The sequence below is a fragment of the Ursus maritimus genome, assembly GCF_017311325.1.
Source record: "Ursus maritimus isolate PB19 chromosome X unlocalized genomic scaffold, ASM1731132v1 scaffold_X1, whole genome shotgun sequence".
NCBI lineage: Eukaryota > Metazoa > Chordata > Mammalia > Carnivora > Ursidae > Ursus > Ursus maritimus.
The window spans coordinates 104,788,539-104,814,763 of NW_024423319.1; the positions used below are offsets into that span (position 1 = coordinate 104,788,539).

The window sequence follows — 26,225 nt, forward strand, 5'->3', positions numbered from 1 at the left end:
TTCTGGCAAGTGATTTCTCAGGAGAATCAGAGAGCTAAAACGAGAACAAGTGTGACAAAATGGATGCTTTTCTCTGGAGAAACCAATGTGGGTTGCCACCGAGGGCAAGTCGGAAAAATCTGAAACCTGATAGAAGATAAACAAACATCTGTTATTTTTAATGCTCCTGTGAAGCGTTATCAAATGGATAATAAAGTTTATTCTAGCTGGCTCCCAATATCCAGAATTCTAGTGATGACTGTTAAATACTCATGTATGTTCTCCATAGTCCTATTCCCTACTTTCTCAGGGGTCTACAATGTGAAAGAAGAAAAACCCAAAGATTCAGAACGAAAGATGATATGTCAAAAGAATGGAATGAGTCTCAGGAAGCCACGCAGGTTTTTTCGGGTTAGTGGCAGTATCATTGTTCTCAAGTGCAGAGCAGAGGGCAGCACTATTACTCACTACTGTTCAAGGCACCCGTCGGGTAATGAAAGCAATGTGAAAGAAGCAGCGTAGCTAGTTCACACGGGCTCTGAAAATGAATCCGTAGGAATCTAGATCTGATGGATTTTCTTCCAGGAAAACGGAGATAGGCGACATGCTGTGGCAAACATCCACTCTCTACAAAGTGGCATCTACTTAAGGTGTTCAAGACCAACCCCTGAACTGCATCTCTACCTCGGAACTTGTTAGAGCTGAAGCACAGCCCTTAGCCATGTCCACAAAGAGCTTTGACATTCAGAAATCATAAAAGAGAAATCATAAACACATTACCCAAAGCAACAGGAAACTAGAGGCTGCCTATAACCCGCAGCACTCATTTAACTTAGCGATGGGTAGAGGGACTTCAAAAATCATGCATGAGACAGTGCCAAAAATAGTCGTTCATCTCCTCTCCTGGGGAGGTCCGCTGCCCGGTGTGGCGGCTTCACTGAGAAGAAATGTGTGACACAGCTGGCTCCTGGGAATCAGCAGGAGCAGGCTAGCTGCTGTGGCCTTTAGAGTGAGTCAGGCTGCCATTCATTCAAAAGAGCGACTGGTAATACCTGCGAATTTAAGTTCCGTGTTGGACAAAGAGAAATGTGCATGGTGAAGTCAGGCCTCGCCTAGCTGGTGTGAAGAGAGAATACCGAGACGCTGCGACTCAGGACCACTCCAGCAAAGTCCAGGCAGTGTACTGATCCAAAATACGGGCACAACTCTTCTCAGAGAACCCAACAGACTTGGAAAGCAGCTTTGATTCCATACCTTCCAGTAGAATGTAGGGGCGACTGTCCTACAACAACGGTCTAACGTCTTTTCACATGTTGATCTCATTATAAGCAAAATACATTTTTGGCATATTTTTGAGAGGGAATTTGATTTATCTTTAATTGTAAAAGCCCACACCCTATGTAAGATTCAGTCATTCCACTTCTAGGGACCCTACCTACAGAAATGCTTCCACGTGTTCAAAATGTTCCCACCCTCCAGACATAGACACACCCTTCACTGTTCATTATAAAGAACATGGGAAAATTAGAAATTCTAAAAGTCTGCTCAATGTCAAATGACTAAATAATGGCAATCTACACCGTGAATAATCTCTAAATGACATAAATACATGCAAAGATCTTCAAGGAGAAGTGAAGAACACCAGTTATAAAACATGTATAGTTTCAACCCCATTTACATAAAAAAACAAAGCTCTGTACGGTCCCGAGAGAGTGAGGGGACTTTCACTTCTTACTCTACATTCTGTATTGTTTGTATTTTCCCAACGAGCATGTTACTCTTGTAACTTACAAATAAATAAAGGTAACATGCAAATAAATATAGAATTATATGACTAAGATAACAATCAGCTATAACCCCATAACCCAGAAAGCTGTTTGTATTTTGGTGCTATCAATCCTTCAAAATATTTTCCATTGAACTTGCACCACTACAAACTTCTATAGCCTGTATTTTAAAAACTCACCTGTTTCCATACATTCAATACTCTTTTAAAGCATTATTTTGAATGGCTGCTTAGTATTCTATCTTATGGACGTACCACAATTTATTTAAATAATCTTCTATTGTGGAAAACTTGGGTTGTTTTCTAATTTTTCTGTTTTAGAAAACCATACATCTGTGTACACCTTTATTTTCTCATAATAAATTTTCTGAAGTTTAATTTACCAGACCAAAGAATATGACCATTACTGAATTTTAATTTACTGGGCCAAGAGAAAGGACATTGCTAGCATTTTTTGAGAAAGGCTGTACTAATTTAAACTTATACCAGAAATGTGTGAGTGTTGTCAAGAGAGTATTTTTCTGGGCACCAATTCAAAGCATTACAACATAATAATCACCGCCATTTTGAAAGACAAAAATGGCACTTCTCCATTCTTGTTTGTACTTCTCTGATGAGTCTAGTTAAACACGTTTCCATATGTTTACTAACTGCTTGGCATTTATTTTGAGACCTGCCTACTCATATGTTTGTGCACTTTCTACCTTGATGACTTCTGTTCCAAGATCTCTGAGTTCAAATAGATTACATCCTCCTGTACAAAAACTCCTTACAACAATATACCTAGGTGACCAAAGAGATAGAAAGGCTTTAAAAAGAAATGAAAAATGAAAAAGCAGCATATTTGGAGGGATCTCAATGACATACAGCTCAGGCATCATCAGATTTTTAGTCAACTTCCTTGTACGTAAGGTTAAAACGATGTTTTCTTTACCATTGAATTCTTCAACTTCCAGCTCCGGAGCTACCAGGTAATACTGCTCACACAGCATCTTGGCAGTTTCATAGGCATCTGCAAAGAAATAAAAAAGTTTAGGGGCGCCTGGGTGGCACAGTCGTTAAGCGTCTGCCTTCGGCTCAGGGCGTGATCCCGGCGTTCTGGGATCGAGCCCCACATCAGGCTCCTCCGCTGTGAGCCTGCTTCTTCCTCTCCCACTCCCCCTGCTTGTGTTCCCTCTCTCGCTGGCTGTCTCTCTCTCTCTGTCAAATAAATAAATAAATAAAATCTTAAAAAATAAAAAAAAATAAAAATAAAAGAAGACTTTAAAAAAAAGTTTAGCTTTAGACACAAGCAGACAGATAGATAAAATAAACAAAAACAGGACAGTTACGAACCTGATGGATTCAGAATTAATTATTGCTTTTTAAAAGCTAGTCTTTTTTTGGCTATAATCGAATTATTATGACTGAACCAAAATTTCTCCTCCTGTAAAGTTTTAATGACCACAATGATATCAAAATACTGCACTAATGACAATATGGCCAGTTCTATACTAAGCGTACATTTGTTTAGCTTTTAAATATTCCTAAAAGGCATTTTCCATGAAAATCTATAAAGTCAAGACTGTACTTTTTGAACACCATGCAACCTGACTAAATTGCAGCAAAAGGTATTTGTTGTTACAATATTACTGTCTATATTCCCTATGCTGTACATCTCTGTGACTTAATTATTTTTTAACTGGAAAGTTCTATCTCTTAATCCCCTTCACCAATTTCACCCCTCCCCCACTAGCCCCTCTGGCAACCACCAGTTTGTTCCCTGTGTTTATGAGTCTGTTTGCTTTGTTTTTTAGATTTCATATGTAAGTGAAATCATACGGTATTTGTCTTTCTCTGTCTGACTTATCTCACTTAGCATAATACCCTCTAGGACCATTCATGTTGCCGTGAATGGCAAGACTTCATTCTTTTTTTATGGCTGAGTAATATTCCACTGTATGTATATACCGCTCCTTTATCCATTCATCTATCGATGGACACTTGGGTTGCTTCCATACTGTGACTATTGTAAATAATGCTGCAATAAATGTGGGGTGCATATATCTTTGAATCAGTGTCTTTGTTTTCCTTGGGTAAATACTCAGAAGTGGAATTATTGGATCATATGGTACTTCTATTTTTAGTTTCTTGAGAACCCTCCATACTATTTTCCATAGTAGCTGGACCAAATACACTCCCCCAAAGAGTTTCTCCACATCTGCACCAACACTTGTTATTTCTTGTCATTCTGATACTAGCCATTCTGACTGCTGTGAGGTGGTATTTTTTTGTGGGTATGATTTGCATGGTGACAGAATGGTGACTACACTTATTATGGTGAACACTGAGTAATGACTAGAACTGTTGAATTACTATGTTGTACACCTGAAAGTAACATAGTATGTCAACTATACTTCAATAATAAAAAAAAAATTTTAATTAAAAACCATATGACATTCTAGAAAAGGCAAAACCATAGAGACAATAAAACGATCAGTGGTTTCCAGGGGTTCAAGGGGAGGTAGGAGGGGCAGGGATGAATAGGTAGGGCACAGGGCATTTTTAGGGCAGTGAAACTACTCTGTAGGATACTACAATGGTAGATACATGTCCTTATGCACTTGTTAAAGCCAGGAGAACTACACAACACAAAGAGTGAGCCTTAATATAATCTAGAGACTTTAGTTAATAATAATATATCAATGTTGGGGTGCCTGGGTAGCATAGTTGGTTAAGTGGCCAACTCTTGGTTTCAGCTCAGGTCGTGATCTCAGGGTTGTGAGATCGAGCCCTGAGTCGAACTCTGCACTCAGCAGGGAGTCTGCTTCAGATTCTCTCTCCCTCTCCCTCTGCCTCTCCCACATGTGCTCTCTCTTTAAAATAAATAAATAAATCTTTTAAAAAATGGTAACATAGCAGTGTTGGTTCATCAACTGAAATAAAAAGAATTTTAAAATACTTTTTAAAAATAATAATGCCAAAAGATTTAAGATTAGCCAATTATTTGTAATGAAATATCAGTAAGTATTTGCTGAATGAATGGGTTTCCACGAGCCACACACTCTAAGTTATTAGGGACACTACCATAGCTTAAATAATGTTCTTTAAGTTAGCTAAAGGTAATAGATTCGGCCTAATATTTATCAAAGTCTGAGGAGCAACAGTTTGCTTTTGAAAGGAAAAAAAGACATAGGGTAAGAAGATCAGGGCTATTAAAGAAATAGCTGGAAGAGAATTCAGGCAGTTACAACCCAAAAGACGGGAAACATTCAGAAAGCAAAGTCCATTGTTATAGACTGCACCGGTGCCTTTTCTCTTGAACTGTAAGCAATCTGGGCTCAGGGCTTGTGCCTCACACTGGATTTGTAACTCGTATAGACCTTAGTATATACCTATTAGATGGCCAATACATATTCCTTCCTTGGATAAATGTTAAACCTCTTGATAACTTATTTTTAAACCAGCCTTACTGAGATCGAATTCTCATATACCATACAAGTCACCCGTTTAAAGTGTACACACAATTCAGTGGTTCTTAGCGCCGGTGCACAGCCGTGCATCTATCACCACCATCAACCTCACACCGTGGTCACCAGGGAAAGAGACTCCGTGACCGCTGGCCATCGTTTCCCCCCACCCAGCCCTCGGCAACCACGGGTCTACTGTGTCTCTCTAGATTTGCTATTCTGGACATTTTACGTAAGTGGAATCACACGATACGTGGCCTTCTGTGTCTGGCTTCTTTCACTTAGCAGAATGTCTTCAAGGGTCATCCGCGTCACAACGTGGGTCAGCGCTTCATTCCTCCTTACAGCTGAATAGTATTACACTGCACACACACACACACACACACACACACACACACATTTTGTTTATCCATTCACCTGGTGAGGGACATTTGGATTGTTTCCACTTTGTGGCTATTATGAATAATGCTGCTATGAACATTCATGTCCAAATTTTTTTGGTGAACATATGTTTTCATTTCCCTTGGATATATACCTAGGAGAGGAAAACTGATCATAAGGTATCACAATGTTTAAACATTTGAGGAACGGCCAGAATCGTCTCCAAAGTGAGATTTTTTTTTTTAAGTTCCACCTTCAGAGTTTCTGAAGATCAGATATTCAGATTACCTTAAAATGCTTCCTAGGTGCGTTTGCAATGTTCTCAACTGGACACCAGCTCTTTGGAGACAGGCTTGTAGTTTTTTTAAATCCCCTACAGCAATATTGTGCATACGGTAGACACTTAAGATTCAAGAGGAATGGAAAAAAGGGGGGGGGGGAGTAACCCCTACAGAATTTAAATGTTCGAATTTGACACTGTCAACCTAAAATAATATAAAGATAAGATTCAGGTATGTTCAGACTGGAAGTTTTGGTTCATTTACCTCATATTGCTGCCAAATTAAAATTTTACATCATATTTGACCTCAGAGTAAAAATTCCGATTATTTTATTAGACTTTTAAAATTAAACCACTGTAAAGAATCACAGACAGAGACATTAGAATAACTATGACAAGATGAAACAACGAGGGGTAGACAAAGGACATGTTATTAAGAGGAAAAAAATATTTTTTAAAACAGAGTTGATCAGTGTGAAAACAGACATTAAAGTAGGATTGATTTTAAACTCTAATAAAAGAAAAGGAAAATTTAGAATTATACTAAACTTACAAGTTTTTCCTTAGAGTAGAAGAAACCTCATCAAATATGTGCAAAGTAGTCTTGTAAAGAGACGAGAAATCAAGACTCACTCTGCTCTGGCGACACCACTAAACAATGTTACATCTCCACCTAGTGACACGAAAGCAGAGCCGACTGAGAACCTGCAAGGCCACTTGCCTTCAACCAACAAACACTGAAATCTGAAAATGACGCTTCGTTAACCACATACAAAGCCGACACACCTCCACAAAACAACTCCCCCAAGTATATAACACCTTTAAAGACGTTTAAACATCATTCTTCCATTCACTATAAAAGGAGAAGGACCCAGTCCTGCTAAAAGTGCTGGTCCCTCATGGCATTAGCCTGGCCGGGCACATGAGATCATAAGAGCATTATACAGAAAAAGTATTACAAAAATATAACTTGTGCAAGATGACAGAGTCCAGAAAGAAGCAGGCAACTTGAAACGCGGAGACCCAGAATGGTTCCTAAAACCACACGTAAGAATTTTTAAACCATACTCCTAATTATAGTGTATCGGTGCTGTCATTAAAAACTGCATTACGGGGGCACCTGGCTGGCTCAGCCAATAGAGCACTGGCTGGCTGGAGCCAATGTTGGAGCATTGTTAAATAGAGCAATCCTCCTACCCATGAGAAAGTTTTCAAGGTGCAGTTATACTGATGACAGATGTTCTTTTTGGTCAGACTGCGAACTAAGGTCTAGAGTGTTTTCCAAACCTGGCTATATGTAGAATTCATTAACAAGTTTAAAAAAAAATGGACAGATTATAAAATGAATCCCTGGAGATTATGATGCAGTAGGTCTGTATTGAGGCCTAGGAATCCGTATTTTAAAAAACTAAGGGGCACCTGGGTGGCTCTGTCAGTTAAGCATCCACCTCTTGGTTTTGGCTCAGGTTGCGATCTCAGGGCTGTGAGATTGAGCCCTGCATTCCATGCTCAGTGCAGAGTCTGCTTAAGATTCTCTCTCTCCCTCTCTCCCTCTGCCCTTCCCCCTGCTTGCACATTCTCTCTCTCTAAAATAAATAAATATGGGGGGCCTGGGTGGCTCAGCCGGTTAAGCATCTGCCTTCAGCTCAGGTCATGATCCCAGGGTCCTGGGATGGAGTCCCGCATCGGGCTCCCTGCTTGGCGGGAGGCCTGCTTCTCCCTCTCCCACTCCCCCTGGTTGTGTTCCCTCTCTCGCTGTGTCTCTCTCTGTCAAATAAATAAATAAAATCTTTAAAAATTTTTTTAAAAATAAAATGAATAAATAAATCTTTTAAAAAAAACTTAGTAAGTAATTCTGAAGAGAAGCTAGATTTGGGGCCCACTTGCCTAGAAAGCTAAGGCTAGGTCATGCTAATTCTGTCACTGTCTCTCCCAGGACATGAATGGTCATGGGGTACTGGGGTGTATGACAGCACATATGTACTCAAACAAAACAATCTGTTTAAGTTAAATAACATAAACATGAAAAAGTTTTAAAACAACATAACCAAAATCCAACTACTGGCTTATTAGTTCATTTCCTTTATTCTAGAGTAAAATGCAAGTTCTACTTATAATAAGCATTCTAATAACACTTCTAGTTTTTAATTAGAAGCCAAAATTTTAAAATATGATAATTTACCTAATTATTTTTGCCTGCAATATATTTGGGCCAGCATTTACCACCAATCTTTAAAAGCAAGTATCAGGAAATGACTTTTATTGTCACTGAATATAAATGCTATTATTTTAAAAATCTGTTTTCAAGGAAAATAATGATCATAAAGTAACAAAATGGTGGGTATGGCACATATATACCTCCTCAGGCTACTCAAACTATAAACACACAAGACTAAATATATTTTATTTAAGGGTAGGGTGAAGGTTCACACAGCAAGTAGCCCAAAAAATTAAACTTAGCCAGGAAGTACGGGTTTTTTGGGAAGATTTATTTTTTATTTCTTTCCCCAAGAGACAGAGAGAGCACGAGGTGGGGAGGGGCAGAGGGAGAGGGAAAGAATCTCAAGCAGATTCCCTGCTGAGCGTGGAGCCCAATGCAGGGCTTCATCCCAGGACACTGAGATCAAGACATGAGCCAAAATCAAAAGTCAGATGCTCAATTGACTGAGCCACCCAGGCACCCCAGGAATTAGTTATAAAAAAAAAAGCATACAGGAATGTTTAATAGATTATGGAAAATTTTTTATTAGACTTTTTTATCAGAAGATTTTCCTATTCAAAATTCACCACAGAATTCTGCTATCAAATATTAGCCCCTATTGTGAAGACACATAGTCATTTGTTTACAAATATATATACTTTAAAGATTTATTTATGTATTTGTCAGAGAGGGAGGGGGGAGAGCGAGCGAGCATGAACAGGGGGAGCGGCGGGCAGAGGGAGAAGCAGGTTCCCCGCTGAGAAAGGAGTCCGATGCAGGACTCGATCCCAGGACCTGGGGTCATGACCTGAGCCGAAGGCAGACACTTCACCAACTGAGCCACCCAGGCATCCCAAGTTTAGAAATCTCTTACAAGAGGCTAGACAAGGATAAATCTGAGTGAGTGCTAAAAAAAAACAAATATGAAGGTGCCAAGGTCCCTAACTTGGGTCTAACAGGATATAAAAAACTGTCAAGCTCAAGTTTAAAAAGCCACTGCCAGAAGAGGTAACATAAGTGACCATAAAGCATTACAAAGTCAGAGATATGCTGCTTTAGAAACCCTTTTAAGCTACAGTGCAATTCTAGTAAGGTATGTTTATCACACTTCTACCCAGAACCCATCTTGAGTGGGAACCAGAGTTTTTTTAAGCACTGGACTTTCTCCTACTCTCCAAACCACAGCCAACTAGACAAGTGGGGGCAGAACATCTAATGTAGGGCAACCAGTCTACAGGTTGACCAGAATCCTAAAACCTGTGGTCATGGGCAAAAAGATGGGCTAAGCCAACTAAATTCATCTGTTGAGAATTTAGAATGGAGACACTCAGGCAGGGCAGAAGACAAAAAGGACACACTGAGAGTATTTCTGATCTAGAGGGCCTGGAATGCCCACCACTGCCCTCAGTGAGCTGCCCTAAACAAGTCAGTTAGCCTACAGACAAGAGAAAGATGGAGGGGCCATGACTTGGCAACCCCAGTTGCAAGGATATACATAGAAAACAACCTTGTTTTCTGTTTCCCAGTTCCAATGTCTATAGCTCCAACCGTGATGTGCTTCCTGCCTTTGGATTACCATGGAACCTACTAGTTTCTTTCAATAAGTCTGTTTCTTGTGCTAACACAAGTGGATCTCTGTACCTTGCAGCCTGAAGAGCCCTAAGTAAGAGCGCAAGACATTATTTCTGAACCAGAATAATGACATGCTCTCAGGATGCCATTTGTATGCCGTTATGAGAAGCAATAAGAGCATGGAGGAATAACACAGGCAAGCCAACATCACTGTGAGAGCTGACTTCTGTACCATGCATTTAAAAATTTCCACCTTTAAAATGATCTTACCACAGGATTTTCCATTTTATTTCCTGGTTTCTTACTAAGACAGGAGAGAAAAGGGTCACAATGTTAGGTACCTCCCAGAGGATACTAAGAACAGCTTTCCAACACTAATTCTAGCATTCGCTACCATGAGTCTATAATTTGCAGATGTGTAAAGGTAGATATTAATGTGCTAAGGAAGCAGCAAGGAGGCATGCTTCAGTGTTCTGCACATTTAATTAGTGTTATGCACGATGCACCCCACTTTTACACATTTATACAATTGTCTAGTCAAAAATAAAAATATTGTCCCTACCCTTCTACAAAAAGTGTTCTGTAGTCTGTTTCAAGAGATCTAAGTATGGCATCATTGTTCATTCATGAAGGCTCCATAAGGCTGTAAGACACACACATGCACATACACAGCCACGTGGGTGGGCACGGAGGGCGTGTGGGCTGGAGATGTGACCGTGCTTAACTCACGCAGGAGCTTCACAGCTGCGAAAAGCAATAGTAGAGCTGTCAGTGAAACCCAGAACCCCTACTCCCTCCACATCAAGCTTCCGAAAACAATATGAAAGGAAAACAACATCTGAGATAGAGCTACACCAAGTAAAGTAACTGAGAAATCGAGTAGAACGTGAGAAGATAAAAAAACAATGAAAAAATACCAACTACTCAAAAAGAGGAAGGAAACAGTAAGACTTCGCCAAGGGTCAAAAGACACTGACACACCTTTCTTCCTCTTCTTGACAGCACTCAGGGGTACTGGGAATAACTGTGAGGCGTGGGCCCTATGAGACTTTCTGATCATTGCTCCTGGGGCATCTGGGGGTAGAGACTCAAGTGCCTTTTTGCTAGAAGACACGGAAGAATTTGCAGGCCTTTTGACCATTGGTGCTCTTCACTTCGTTCATTCTCTCAGTCTTACCTTGAGCCAGAAAGAGCATCTGCTCAGGTATCATGACACTCAGAGAATTAAGAGTGGGCCCAGAAGCAATCAAACAGAGAGCTGACTGTTAAAATGTGCTTTAGTCTGCAAGGAGAAGAGACTTTCCAGTTTCCGGCTAGGTTGCCCAGCTCATTTTGCTATGGTAGGAAAGGGACCTGATTTAAGGCCAATACTCCATTGAGGAATAAAGATTATACACACGCAGCTGGAAAATCCATTCGAATACAGAGATTACGAGTATAGCAGATGAGATACAGGAAGGACTCCAACTATAATGATACAAAGAACGGAAAAGAGGCTACACCGTCAGGTGCTAAATTCATCCGGGAAGGTTGTGTTGATGCACATTAGTGCTGGAGAAGGGGAAACAGACAAATACTATGGATTTTGTAAAGATAAGGATTACTCACATTATTTGCTGTTGCATACTCATCTGTCAATGTGGTATGCACTCAAATGTATAAAACAACATTCTCACTGAGTTACGAAAACAGGTATTTTTATTCTCTTTTCTTTTTCCCCACATTTTCTAAACTTTCTTCAATGAGCACTTTTTAGTATTTTGGTACCACGGTATTAGTCCTCTCAACTGACCCAACTGGGGCCAGGAGTTGGATAACTGACAAAAATGCTGGATAAAGTAGGAAGCCCTGAAGTATGACTATTATTGTTAATACTAACTTCAAAATGCACATTTAAAGATATAATTATCCTCTGCCAAACTTTTCAGATATGACCAAAGTCTCTTCCTTCAATATGGATCGGCTTGGGGTTCTAGGTCATCTTTCTGAGATAAACAATGCTACATATATCTGTGAATTCCAATCCCTATTCCTTTAAAGAGTAATAAACTTAAAGATATTTGTGAAGCAACATGTGCTCAGGTTCCTTCTGAGATTTTTACTCAGTGCTGCCCCGTAACCTAAGAGTTACCTGTTCACTGTCATTCCTTACATTTTTAAGAGACTCTATCAAGTCTTTCCAAAGCATTCAACTTGATTTTAATGGAGATAAGTCTCTTTTCTGTACTCGCATTTCTTCAGTTTACATAATACTGAAATAAATTATAGAGTCACAACAGGTGGAAAACTTATACCACCGGTTTGAGGACAAGTGGCCCTGAGTAAGCATCCACTTCACCAGGTGGAAGAAGCACAAGAGCATTCTAGAAAGTATGCACGAGCATACTGAGTATGCCCCGGGTAATAGCAGGCACGATCTGTGAAGGGACTGAAGGGCGGCAGGAGACTTGATTGTGTGAACATAGCTCGATGTGTTTATGCACTTTCCGAAACTGAAACCACCGTTTGCTGCTCAATTCCTTACCGGAAGAGGCTGTCAAAAAACGAACAACCTGGTTTGAAAGACGCGGTGGGGAACAGAGAGCACATGAGCCCTTCCTCTTTACCACATGAGCGTAGGGCAGGAGTGTGTGTGCAAGCGTGGGTGTTGGGGGAAGTGACAATCTGAGTGGCCGAAGAGCAGAGGGGGTGATTGTCACAGGCCCCAGCATTGCCAGGAATCCAGGCTCTACGCTAGTGGCTGGAATGATTACATGAGGACACAGCTGAAGCTTTATTCATAGTACAACAGTCGTGCCCCCGGGTAAAAAGTAGAAAAGCGCTGGAGAAAGTGGAGTCAGAGCTGTGAGTAAGCACAGGAGGAGGGAGCGGAGGAAGGAGACGATGTGGCCCATGGTCAGACCCTGACTCCGAAGGGCAAAGAAATCAGGAGGCTATGAGGTAGACCGCAAGCATAAACTTCCCACTTTCTTTCACATATCAATTGAACTGCTTTGCACATCACCTTCAGCTAGTTTTCACTACAAAACTGCTGTCCCTAGGAGTGATGCAGAAGTGGTAAGAGCAATTCTGGCTCTTGAGAAATTTACGGCGCGGTCAGAGAGACCAACGGGAAGTACAAGTTTCACCACGACCGGAAGTACAGAACAGGGGCGGGAAGAGCAGCGCAGACAGGAAGTGCCGCAAAAGGGCAGCTTCTTTGCACCTGAAGAGTCAAGTGCAGCAGGCTCCTCCTCATCTTCTCCTCTGACCTGACTTACTGACTCACGACCTGACTTCCTGACCCACATTAGCGCCACTTCTTCTCTCTGTGCCAGGGAAGTGCTACCAGGTGCCTAGAACTCTCTTACTTATCTAGTTGCACCAATTCATGGTTTAAATCTCTCTGAAAAGGAATGAAAGACTGTGAAGAAACAATGAGGTGATAAACACGAGTCTGTTTTTACAATGTGATTATGAGTAATTGCAAGCATATGCAAAGATACAGAGTGCAGTATAAGGACTCCTCACATACCCATTACCAACCTCAACAGTTTTCAACACGTGCCCAGTCCTTTCTGTTGTGTGTCACTGTGAGGCAAAACCCACATGTCATTCTCTATCATGGGTAACATTTCAAAAACAGCTTTCTAGAAGCTAGGACTCCTTTAAAAAACATAATCACAATACCAGTATCACATCTAAAAAATGAACAATATTTCTTGAATGTCAAATATCCAATTGTCTTATAAATGTCCTGAATGACTTTTAAAAATATTTCATAGTTTACGCCAGAAACAAAAGTAAAGGCACCAATCTATTATACAATCAGTGGCTTAAATAAGAAGCCAAATGACTTATACGGTGCCCAAGGACCACTGCTAGTAAACTTGCCTGCAGTCCTTCCTGGGCACGATCCCTGCTTCAGGAGCTCTCTCTATATTAACTCATTTAACCCTATGATAAAGATGACTAACCAAAAGCACCATTTTATAGGTGAAGAAACTGAGGCCCAAAGAAGTTAACATAACATGTTCAAGGTTTCCCAGATAATCCAAATGTCCATCAGCTGACAAATCAACAAAATGCAGTATATCCATACAACGGAACATTACTCAGCAGTGAGGAATGAAGCGCTGACCCACAGTGTGACGCTGATGACCCTTGAAGACATTCTGCTAAGTGAAAGAAGCCAGACACAGAGGGCCACGTATCGTGTGATTCCACTTACGTAAAATGTCCAGAATAGCAAATCTAGAGAGACACAGTAGACCCGTGGTTGCCGAGGGCTGGGTGGGGGGAAACGATGGCCAGCGGTCACGGAGTCTCTTTCCCTGGTGACCACGGTGTGAGGTTGATGGTGGTGATGGACGCATGGCTGTGCACCGGCGCTAAGAACCACTGAATTGTGTGTACACTTTAAACGGGTGACTTGTATGGTATATGAGAATTTGATCTCAATAAGGCTGTTTTTAAAAAAGTAAATTATCAAAAGGTTTAACATTTATCAAACCAAGGAATATTTATTGACTGTCTTAAAGGCATATACATTCTATATGAGTTATAAAACAAATGTAAAACATAAAAGCTAACCTCAAATTGCTTATAGTTCAAAAGAAAAGGCATATATGCAGTGCATAATAATGTCCTTTTACTTTCTGAATTTGTGCCTTTTTCTCTAAGGGCAGTCAACTACCTGAACCAGGATTTCTGATTCATAAAAGCTATTGGGCTAGGGTCTGACGAACACACACTAGGACAAGACTGATCCTGTTCCCCTTCCACCCTGGGGCCTGCAGAGGTCATGATCAACCACAGGGTTACCTTGCAAGCGAGCAACCTATGGGATTCTTAAGGCGCTAAGGCCGGGCCTATTCACCTTAAAATCGAAATAATTTGAGTAGATGTATCCTACCTAAACTGAGGCCAGAACAGCTCAACGATCCTTGGGTAAGCTGAGGCCATCATGCCTGGGTCCTTCTCCCTGGGTTTAGCAATGCTCCGAGTAAACAAATAGTACAGGTTTTCCCTACTGATAGCCACTGAAGGTCTGGTCTGTTCCCCCACTGGGGAGGCTGCACCTACTAGGCCACCTCCCTTGGCTCTCTAAGCTCAAACAGCAAAGGTCACTCTGCTTGAGGTGGGCTTGAGAGCTTCACCAAGAAGACAAGGCCCTCGTCTGCTTCCTACTGAGCTACACAGTTCAGAAAAAGTAAGAGTAACTCTGTGATGAAAACTGGGAGAGCTGTGGTCATGAAAACTTGTGTGTGTTTAGAGGAGAGAGAGGAGGGCCACAGTAGGAGATCCAATCTTGGGAAGGCATAGTTTGGGGATCTGAGGCTGCACAGAGTAACCATAGCACTTTGAAAAAAAAAAAATCTGAAAAGGTCCAAGCACCTGGTGGGTCACTTACAACCAGGAAGGCTTTCCGGAGGTGACACTCACCTTAAATGAATAATGAGGAAACCGCTGTTCAAATTCAGAGTGCCTGGGTACCAGGGACGTATGGCTGTGGGGCTCTGTTCTACCCTAAGGCTACTAGTAGAACAGTGTCCATCTAGCCCGATGGCCAGTGAACCCGTGAAGCTCACATGCCACATAGATTCCCAAATCTGGGGTGCACACCAGAAAGATGCTGGAATTTTACAACATGTGAATTTAGCCAAACTTTAGAATGTGGATTTACATTTTCTGGAAGTTTCAGATAATGGGAGCAATCAAAACTTAGAATGTTCCTTAAGCTAACAACCATTTACTGTTTAAGACAAAACTGGTCAATGAGGTAGAAACTCCCATTTCAAACACTGCTAATTATGCATCTTTTCCTGAACTGCCTAGAAAGAACATCTATTTGGCACAAGTGGCTTGGGCCCAGAGTGGCCTGATGAATCAGCAAAGAACTCAGCACCATAACCCTGTGGCCAAGCTGCCTCAATTAAACCACAGTCCTATTTGGACTACAATCACTAACATTATAGTGGTCGACTTACCTTTCACGACATCAGCCACATTGCAAGTGGGATCAATACTTCCAATGTGTTTAGGATGAGCGGGGTTAGTGTCACCACCAAACAGAAGTGCTAAACAAACACAAAAGGCAAGGGAGCGATTAAAAACAAAGCAGACAATGTAGCCTTACAAGTCTTGCAAGGATTGTCTTATTTGTCAGAATCATTTTACCATCCAGAGTGACTTAAAGCTACAGAACACATACAATGAGGGGTGATCAGCTCTACTGGACAGCAAAGGAGGAAGGACACATTCTAAGATCTGCTGGTTACAGTTAGCAGGTCTGAAAACAGTAACACGTGCCAGGGGTCCAGCCCTTTTTGCCCTGACCCCATGTGACCTGGATGAAAAAGTTATTTGTATCCTCAGCCAAGTTTACTCACCTTCTCGGTACTACTCTAGACATTGACTCCAACATTCACTACTTATTTGGAAAATGCAGTCTGTACTGTTAGTGCAGGCTTGCAAAGTGACTTCACTGTGAACATTTCAAATGCCTCTATCACGGGGAGTATTTTTCAATGTAGTATACACAAATAATATTTGTTCAAATATTTTTTTGGTCAAATATCTTTAAAACTACATTCAAATACTTCCACAATACACAAGATTTACAAAATACTACTTCTGAATAAAGGCCAAAAGGAGCCCCAAAGAAAAAAGTAATCTGAATCCAAATGTTTATAGGTGTACTTATTTTCAAATCAAACAAAAACTGGGGATAACTTAGATTCCACAAAAGGAGAATTTACATTAGGGAATAAAATAGGGAAGATTTTGGGACGCCTGGGTGGCTCAGTCAGTTGGGTGTCTGCCTTCGGCTCAGGTCATGATCCCAAGGTCCTGGGATCGAGTCCCATATTGGGCTCCTTGTTCCGCAGGGAGTCTGCCTCTCCCTCTGCCTGCCGCTCCCCCTGCTTGTGCTCTCTCTCTCTCACAAGTAAATAGATAAAATCTTTTTTAAAAAATGGGGAGATTTTAAATTATGAAAAATGACAAGGGCATTAGGCCAATACATAAACTTCCAAATGATTAAGTGGAAGAAAAACAGAGGTGTACAAGATTAATCAGTGATCTAAGAACATGTACATATATATGTAGACAAACACATTTAGGTAAAAAAAAATTGTAGTTATGTAAGTAGCTTAATTGAATAGTAATTAGGTTCTTTTTTCATTTAAATTTCCTATACACTATCAGACACTTCTATTTTTAAAAGATATACATTTGGGACCAACCCACACATAATAATTATATAACAATCACTAATCCAAATAAATCAAATTAGTAGAGATGCTCTGCCCATTTTCTGCTTCAGCAAAGAGGATGATTTAGACTCTAGACATGTAGATGCTTTTTCACAAAATTATGAAATCAGGCAAAGAGACAATGCTGAAAATGAGCCAAAAAGTTTTTCTGTGGTGAGAATTTTAGTTGTTTTTTTCTTATCTGCTTATCATCCTGGTGAGTGAATTAAAACTCTCCATAGAGACTACAGTTTGACAACTTGCTTAATCTGATTTCAATGATCACTGTGAAATTAAAGATCAATTGCTCAGATTGTCAAAATGCCAATTCAATATTCCCAGTATCGACGTTTTTAAAACCAAAAGAAAAACACACAACATCCTGGATAAAGGCTAGCACACACTCTCAGAGACACATTAAAGTATTGTCTCGCCCTCACCAGGAATTTAACAGCAGAGGCTTAAAAGGCAGGCAGAGTTCCTGTCTCTAATATGAACATCAAAATTTCAAGGATTTCCATTAACGAAGAATACTAACAACAGCTTTTTAATAGATAGGATTTACTTAGGAAAAACTAAACTAGAAATGAAATTTCTACAGATAGTAAATTCTAAGTGAGGCAACAGGAAAACATTTGGGAGAAATCACTCTGGGTGCCCTTTCGAAAGTGGACCAAAAATCCAACTTACTGTGCTGGTTAATAAGCATGCGGAAAGAGATGCGGTTGGTATAGAACCGATCCAGAAAATACTGGATGTTACTGCTAATGAATGGATCAAACCCAAATTTCTCCTTGTATTCAATCACTCCTTGTGCCATTGTAGGAACCACATCATTGTGTCTATTTCTGACTTTAATCAGAACTTGCAGAAAGCTGTGTGGGAGGGAAACAAAAAGTGGTCAGTCTTTATATCTCACGCACTAATGCATAAACTTCCCAGCTGTCTCCAGACTATTTACGTGCTGGTATTTTTATAAGTAGAGATATTATCATTATGGACTACAAGGAGAAACTAAAGTATTACCCAAGGTTTTGCTTGAAACTTTCTATAAAAAAATAATATTTCTAATATTTCTTCTGACAACATGAGGACAATCCCCCCCCAAACTTCCAGGGATTTATTAGAAAGTCTTAAAGCAGCAGCTTCCATGAATAAATAATGTGAAACTTTTTAAGAGTAAAATTTTGAAATGAATTTCTCATAGTAGTAAAATATAGTGATGAAATGTAGACAGAACAAAGTCAATTAAAACAAACCAAGTCAAGAATTATGGTGTATTACTATAAAGATACAGAGGGAAAAATATACTAAGAATGGTAACTAAGAACGGACAAGTCAATGGAACCAAATAAAAAGCTTGGAACAAGGCCCGACGGCAAGTAAGTATGTGTGCATAAAAATTTAGCATATTGATAAAGTGACATTCCGAGTCAATAGGGAAACCATCAAATTAACTGGGACAGCTGGCTACCAATTTAAATCACATCCCGATTTTAACCCTTAAGCTGAAAACTTAAAGATTTAAACGTAAAAGAATGACATCACAGAAAAAATAAAAGAAAATCAGGTGAATAAGTATATAGTATAGTATGCCTTGGGGCAAGGAAAGCTGTTCTAAGCTTAATACCACAGGTAGAACCCTGAAGAAACAAATGATAGGACTCTGCAGAATTTCGTTAATTCTACAGGGATACAGGTTATAAAGTCAAAAAATAAAGTGAAAGCTGGGAAAAATACATTTGCAGAGCTACTATCTTTAATAAAGGAAAAGATAAGCACCCCAACAGAAAATGAGGCAAGGGATCTGGTATCAATGGGAAATCTACCACAGAGGCAATGCAGATGCCAACAACTTCCCCTTCAAAATAGTAATAGAAAAGCAAAACAACGCAGTACTATTCTCACTCATCACACCGGCAAAGAATAACCAGTGTCCTCTAGAGTGTGGATGTGTAACATGTATTTCTAGGGGCAATTTAGCAACATATATCAAAAGACCAAAGAGAGTCATTCCACTCCCAGGAATTGATCCCAGGAAAATAACAGGACAAGGCCAACAGCTGTATTTAAGAGCTATTCTTAAGAGCCCTGTTTAGAGTAGCAAGAAAAATACAAACCATTCTACAACTCAATGACAGGAGGTCAAATCACATGACTTACCTGTAGACGGACCATTTTGAAACCATTAGTAATGGTATAGAGATCTATAATGTCCACAGTTATTTTTGTAAAACATATTGTGCACATACAAAAATATGGATGCCTAGGAAAAAGTATGGAATGGAAGGAAAATGTTAACGGTGGTTGTCCCCTGGTAATGGAAATTTGGAGTGACTTTCTTTTCACTTATCTGAATAGTCTTAACGTTTCTCAGTGATGAAATACTCCTGTAACAAATACACACAAAGACAGCAGAGATGAATAAATCAACTCTGAAACTGGAAGGTCATAATTATTCACAAGAAAATCGATAATGGACAATCTGTCCTCTACATAATGTTCTTTCTAATGTATTCATAAATTCAATACCACTAAAGTGGAAGATTTCATTACAGTAGAGAAGCACCTCAACTTATCAGAAGGGAGGAGAGTTGTCTCAAGGGCTCAGTTCTCAGAATGCTTCCCCAGTCTTCTGGGGTCTTCTTAACTTTATCATTAAGAGAAACAAGCCTGTTCTCTAAGCTGCTTTCACTTCACTTAAGTGAGCTCCCTGCCCGGACTGGAAAAGGCTCCTACTCTGAGTAAAGCGACTAGCTCATCTTCCTTCCCTTCCTTCGCTAAGGGCAGCGGGCTTCTGAAACCCCAACTATCCCAACTAGCTGTGTGAACCTGGGCAAGTCACCAAAACTCACTGAGGGAGAGCGGTTATCATTATGATCTCACGCGCACTGGATCCAGCACTTGGCAGTTTCCAAAGTGGGCTCATGTCCAGAAATTGCATCTGACCAATAACCTGTTCCAGAAACTGAGACAGGATTCTGGGGAACATACGGCAGCAATTTAATATTATTTACTTCCACAAATCTATACCCTAAAATTTGAAGCTAGAGAAGTCAATCCTAATTTCTAGGATGTCAGCAAAACAAACTGTTACTAGCTAATGACTTGTGAGAAAACAATGCTGCTGGATTCAATTCCTTTAATTTCAATACGTTAAATGACAGCAATGGCCTATAGCCAGGAGAACAGTGCATCTGGGGCTCTGACGCAATGCCTCCCTCCACAAATCACAAATCCATTCACAAAACACCTAGCAAAGTATACGACAGGTCGGGATTCTGCCCCCTTATATTTTAATTTACAACTAAACTGGAGCTAGCTGCTCAAGGCTCACACCGCTGGTTCCGGCAATGTGACTTTGTGCAGAACCATGCACGAAGGACACGGAACAAGGCTTTACAGAGCCAGCTCTGCTACCAACTAATGTTACAACTTTGAACAAGTCATTTCTCTTCTCTGACCTCAGTTTCCTTAACTGCGAACTAAAGGGTTGGGTTGAATGCCTCGAGCTACGGTTGCTTTTGTAACACAGTGTTTCTTAGTTCTTTTGCTGGAACACCTATATGTAAGGTCTTTGGTGTCACAACTATGTGGACCAGGCTTCTCCGCAGAAAGAAATTCTTCATACAACAGGCCTGCCATGTGCAGTCCCTCGTGTGTACGTGAAACAGGAGGAAAGCAATGTGAAGGGGATACTTAACTTCTCTTGGGGTAAAAACACACACACACACACACACACACACACACACACACACACACACACACTGGGAGCTAGGGTGAGTGTTTTCCAGTTAAATGAAGATGAAAGAACAGAAACATTTTCCATGAGCATGAGAAGTTAGCAGAGAATTCAGGTCGGTATATTAAAAGCACACTCTTAGATGCTGCATTATAGGTTTTCTGAGCTCAACTGTTAACTGCACTGAAAATTTTTTAAAAATTGAAAAAAAAAATTGTAAAGGCCTCAGTAGATAAATTCAGATATCCAGAGGCCACTGCATTCTTAAAACTACCACTAGGTGGTACGTTTACTGCAATATTTATAGTGAGTGGCTGGCACCAGTTCACCAGGAGTGAAAATATTAAGACCTAGATCATGAAACACATTTTGAAGGGTCATTATTCCTTTTGTACTATGTTAAATTAACTCACATTATTTAAAAATGTGATACTGAGTTGTTACCCATTAACAAGCTTAATGCTTTCATCCAAATTATACTTCTTGGTTCTGAACGACATGAGTTCCATTTACCAAAACATTTTTTAACCTGGATGTTTTTACTGTCAGTTAAGTTTGGTACCATACTTACTTATCCAAGACCTGTGGATCTTCAGGGCTCTTATTCTCGTATTCTAAAAGTTCAAGAAAGCTCTGCATATACCTAAAAAAGATGAGTCACTCTGTTAATTGCCTGCCCAACATCCATTCCTCCTTTCCCTCTGCCTAAGAGTACCCTAAATCTTCACTCAGGTATCTCCCCCATTCCCCCCTACCCCATTGTAGCCCAAGTGCTGCAGGGGAAGCCGATGCCATGCAAAGCTCCCGGGTGGCCTGATTTTTCCCTTGGTAATGGTATTTTTCTTGTCAGTGAATACTAACTAGTCCAATAGTCTAGGCCCAAGCCTGTCATTGCACTGCTGTCCCCTGAACAAAAGGACTGGCTCAGGAATGGGCACACTGCCCCCAATTCAGGCCAGTAAAATAAGAGGGAAGACTTGGTGGGGGTGTTTGGGAGAGAAATTAACTTGCTCTGCTTTTTGTACAGTGGGCTATGTGGATGTAAACCCTGGAATGTTGCAGCTATTCTGTCACCAGGAGGAAATCCAACCTGAAAATAAAGCCGACACCATGGAAAGCAGGGCCTTGATAATCTCATGAACCTCTAAATCGAACTAACACCAAAAGCTCATTCTATGGCTACATGAGCCAATGTTTGGTTTAGTTGGATTTTTTGCTACTCACGAACATATTCCAACTGGTACACCAAATGCACAGTTTGATTAGCCAAGACATGCATATGAATTGTAAGGAACACATGTGTGACACTAAAGTGCATGCTAAGAACTTAGAAACTAGGAATAAATGTTCCTTCTCAGAGTTAAACTAATCTCATCAACACTGCAAAGGAGGAGAAGGAATGCCTCTTAGGTCCTCAGAAACAGCTTCTGGATTAAAAATAGCTACATATCTCAATCAGGGCCAGTACAGGAAATAATGTGTCCAAAATAAATATCTGGAGAACACAGAAAAATGGGATCCAGAGAGGCACATTACTGAGGCAGCCATATCCAGACAGAACCCGCTGGGTCTGGAGGGGATTCAGAGATGCCAGCTACTCAGACGTGTGTCACCTCTGCTTTGGATCTGAACATGCCCGGAAAGAATTATCCCTTAATATAATTATTTCTAACAATTAATTACCACTAATCCTACTATCCCGCTTCGGAGGGAGGATGACGGTACTCCAGTAACAAAAAAATGACTGTGAAGCATATAAATACATAAACAGGAATAATGTTGTATTAATCAGCCTCACTTGAACTTTGTAACAATGCGTGATACTAAAGTATGTTTATCTCTGGATATACTTTTTAAAAGCCTCTGGGCAAATCAGGCTATGGATCAGGCACTGTTGAAATCATCAGGTCAAACCTCCTGCAGAGGGCAAAGTCAGCCAGAGGCAACAAGGCCCTCTATTCTGTCACACACCAGCAGGATTCTAGGGAGGTAACCCATCCTTTCCAAAGGGGGTAGTTCACTTAAAGAGCAAAGTCATGAGTGGAGAGGAGCCAAAGATGCTGCTGAGCTTCCCCGCCTGAAAGTCCAGAGAACAAGGAGAACACACTGTAGCTGAGGTGGGCTTCACGGCCTGTTATGAGTCAGAGGCACTTTTAAGAGGAAAACGAAATGACGGCCCAGCACAATGTGTGATCCTAAACTGGATTCCTACATTGGGGAGGCGGGGATTGCTGGGGGAAAAAAGAGCACTATTGGGGCACCTGGGTGGCTCAGTGGGTTAAGCATCTGCTTTTGGCTCAGGTCATGAACCCAGGGTCCTGGGATCCAGCCCCTGCCTCTCCCTCTCCCTGCTGCTCCCTGCTCTCATGTGCTCTCTCACTCTCTCTCTCAAATAAATAAATAAAATTTTTTAAAGAAGACAGCACTATTAGGACAATTAATGAAATGAGAACAAGTTCTCCCACATTAGAAAATATTACTGGATCAATGTTAAATTCCCAAATTTGATAATCATACTGTGGTTTTCTAAGAGTTGTTCTAAGGAGATACATACCAAAGTCGTTAGGGGTAGAGAGGCATGTCTACCATTAACCCAAATGGTTTAGGAAAAAAAATAATGTGTATCATATATGTATGTGTGTACCACGTGTTTGATATACCCTAAGTGTACACACACACACACACATACACACATCCAGAGAGAGAGAGAGAGAGAGAGAGAGAATATGAATGAGAACGGCAGAACAAATGCCACCAGATGTTAACAATTAGTGAATCTGGGTGAAGGCATATGGGAATTCTTGCTACTAGTCTTCCACATCTATCTGTTATATAGGCAATTATTTCAAAATTGAATTTTAAAAAAAAGGAAGACATGACACGTATGTGTTTGGGATGCCTACGGAAGAGAAATGTGAGACAAAAAAAAGAGCTGACCCCGTCATTTGAGTCTATACCTCGCCAGCAATTCACTTTGAAGCCCCCAAAGTAACTTTCACATAAGCGATAGATGTGCGACAGTCAGTCACTGCCACCAGGCCCAGGGGACTTGAAGGTCATCTAGTCAACCTCCAATCCCCACCACAATGACCCCAATAGTGAGTATACACTTCCTGCTGGAAATTTTCTGATGATACTCTTGAAGCAATACAGAAATCTCACGCAAACAAGCACTTGCTGCTCCCGCTGGAACAAACTATGCATCTGGGGTAGAAAGCAATGGACGATGAGAGCGAAGTGTTGTGTCTCCCCACCCCCGCCCGGGCTGCTCTCTGACCTCCCCTGGATCCCGGGGCCCTGGAGCCCCTGAGCCTGCCACAGGGAGGAGCTGCAGTTCTCTGGCACAGGGCCTGGGCACCCAATTGCTCAGGCCACCCAATATACTGCTTCTCAGACGATTCACACTCAGCCCTAAGAACAGATTATAATTACTATTACTGAGGAGTAACTGTTAGATGTCCATTCCCTTTCAGTAGCCCAGCTGCCATTAACCGTTTAAATGCAAACTAATTAACAGTTCTATTCTCCTTCTCTCTGTCCACATCATTCCCTTCCCCTAAAATGCTCTCCCTGTCCCTATCCCTGTCCACTCCCTCCATCCCCCCCAGGGGCAGTGCAAAGCCACAGCAGTCCCTTCTCCCCGCTCCTCTGCGTGCCCACAGGACTTCCTCTGCACTGGCTCGAGAGCGCTTTTTGCATCTGGCCTCCCCAACTCCTCCAGCTTTCTCCACAGTGACTTGTACTTGCTTTTATAATACACAGGAGACATGCAAGTGTTTCTCAAATATATGCAAATCCCTTTCTGAAAATACACCACCTGCTCTTACATCCTACCACACATCAACCTCACCCTGTTGACCTAGTGGGTAGTTTAGTCACAAATTCAACTTCCTCAATTAAATAACACATGCTTGCTGCATCAGAGCTGTACGTGATCAAACTTTATGTCATTCTCTGTTGAGATTTTTTTATTTTTCATAAGGCAAATGAAGCATATTAGGTACTGGTAATTTCACAATCCAAGGTTCCCCTTTTTAAATGACTTAATTTTCTCTAACAGAAATATTGCCACCAAGAAACTCTTTTAACAAGAAAACAAAAAGAGCAAGGCTGAGACTTGATCAAAAAGTGGCAACATCCCCTTATCCAAAGGATTGTAGACTCGTTCGTGTGGGACACTGTTGCTATTCCTTTAAATTTTTCTATACTTTCTAATTTTTGTTTCAGTGAGCAATTACATTTATAACAAGAAAAATAAAATTTGAAAAGTCAAGAAAGCTGTCTCGTACAGTTTAGAAGTCTTTTCATTAAGACAATTTGAAATTGTCAGTTAAAAAAAAAACTTTTAATTGCTTGGAAAATTGCAGCTATCCCAAATGACTCATTCCCACACATGCAGTAGACATACTTTTAGGGAATATGGGCTCAATGCCAGCTGTTCAGAGCATTATGGGAAGACCCATCTAAAGCCACATTATTTACTTACCAACTCTGAACCAACCCCACCGAAGGGCGGTTAAGCAAGTTATCCGGCAGAAGATTAACTTCTCTCATTGTGTTGGCCAGTCTTACAGGAAGCTCCTTTCGTAGAAACATATATGAAGTTTTCTCACATGCATTATCTCTCCCTATTAAGAGACAATAAACGGTCCATGATTTTATAATCTAACAGATGGAATAATAAAGTGCTCTCATGATAGCATGGTTACTGGTTAGGAGGAGAAAATTAAACAGTCCTGTAGTCTCCAGTAAAATTTTTGTCCTCTGAAATTACAAGTTTAAGAAAATAATTTAATTAGGGGTGCCTGGGTAGCGCAGTGGTTAAGCATCTGCCTTCGGCTCAGGACGTGATCCCAGCGTTCTGGGTTCAAGCCCCACATCAGGCTCCTCTACTAAGAGCCTGCTTCTTCCTCTCCCACTCCCCCTGCTTGTGTTCCCTCTCTCGCTGGCTGTCTCTCTCTGTCAAATAAACAAATAAAATCTTTAAAAAAAAAAAGAAAATAATTTAATTAGAATAGAAAAAGAACATTATTCCAAGAGGCAACCTTGAAAGCAGGGTTTTTTTCTTAATACAAATACATTTCTAGTGTTCTGGTTAGTGATATAAAAATGACCTGGGATATAATCTGAATTTGTTTTCAAATAAACACTGTGGGAAAACTGCCAAGTACAAAAGTAGGAGAACACGTAAATCCACTCCTGTTCACAGGGGTTTCCAGAAGGCAACAGATCCATTCATTCACAAATATTCACCTCCTGTTTGCCGACTGCTTCCTGAGGTTTTCTTCAAATGTGTTTCTCCAGGAATCAGAGCTTTGTCACTCTGGGAAGCAGTCGCAGACCTGCTCTGATTGAGACTCGGGGCTCAGGATGTACCAGAGAAACGAGCTCACAGGTGCGCTCAGAAGCAGAGTAGTCTACTCTGACATGTCTGAGAGGGTAAGATCTGGTGTTAACCATGAAGACAGAGGCCACAGAGTCTTTGGATGGTTGCCCTAAGCTGCTTGTGCATAAAACTTATGTAACTAGGACACAGTGAGAGAAAAGGTACAAAGCAACCTGAACGAGGAAACCCAAGCCCCTTCCCCAGCTGTTTTGACC

At 40.8% G+C, this 26,225-nt stretch overlaps 1 protein-coding gene across 2 annotated transcripts in view; it reads right to left on the reverse strand.

The window, feature by feature from the left end:
* PDK3 (pyruvate dehydrogenase kinase 3) overlaps nt 1-26,225 on the reverse strand; it is a 64,872-nt gene that overhangs the window by 16,915 nt on the left and 21,732 nt on the right. For both annotated transcript variants that reach the window (XM_040633396.1, XM_040633390.1), the window contains exons 2-6: nt 25,111-25,252; nt 21,196-21,267; nt 17,573-17,757; nt 15,617-15,706; nt 2,700-2,777 (exon numbers count right to left, since the gene is read on the reverse strand). In XM_040633396.1, coding sequence (XP_040489330.1) covers nt 2,700-2,777; nt 15,617-15,706; nt 17,573-17,757; nt 21,196-21,267; nt 25,111-25,252 — 567 coding nt within the window. The remainder of the gene's footprint in view (nt 1-2,699; nt 2,778-15,616; nt 15,707-17,572; nt 17,758-21,195; nt 21,268-25,110; nt 25,253-26,225) is intronic.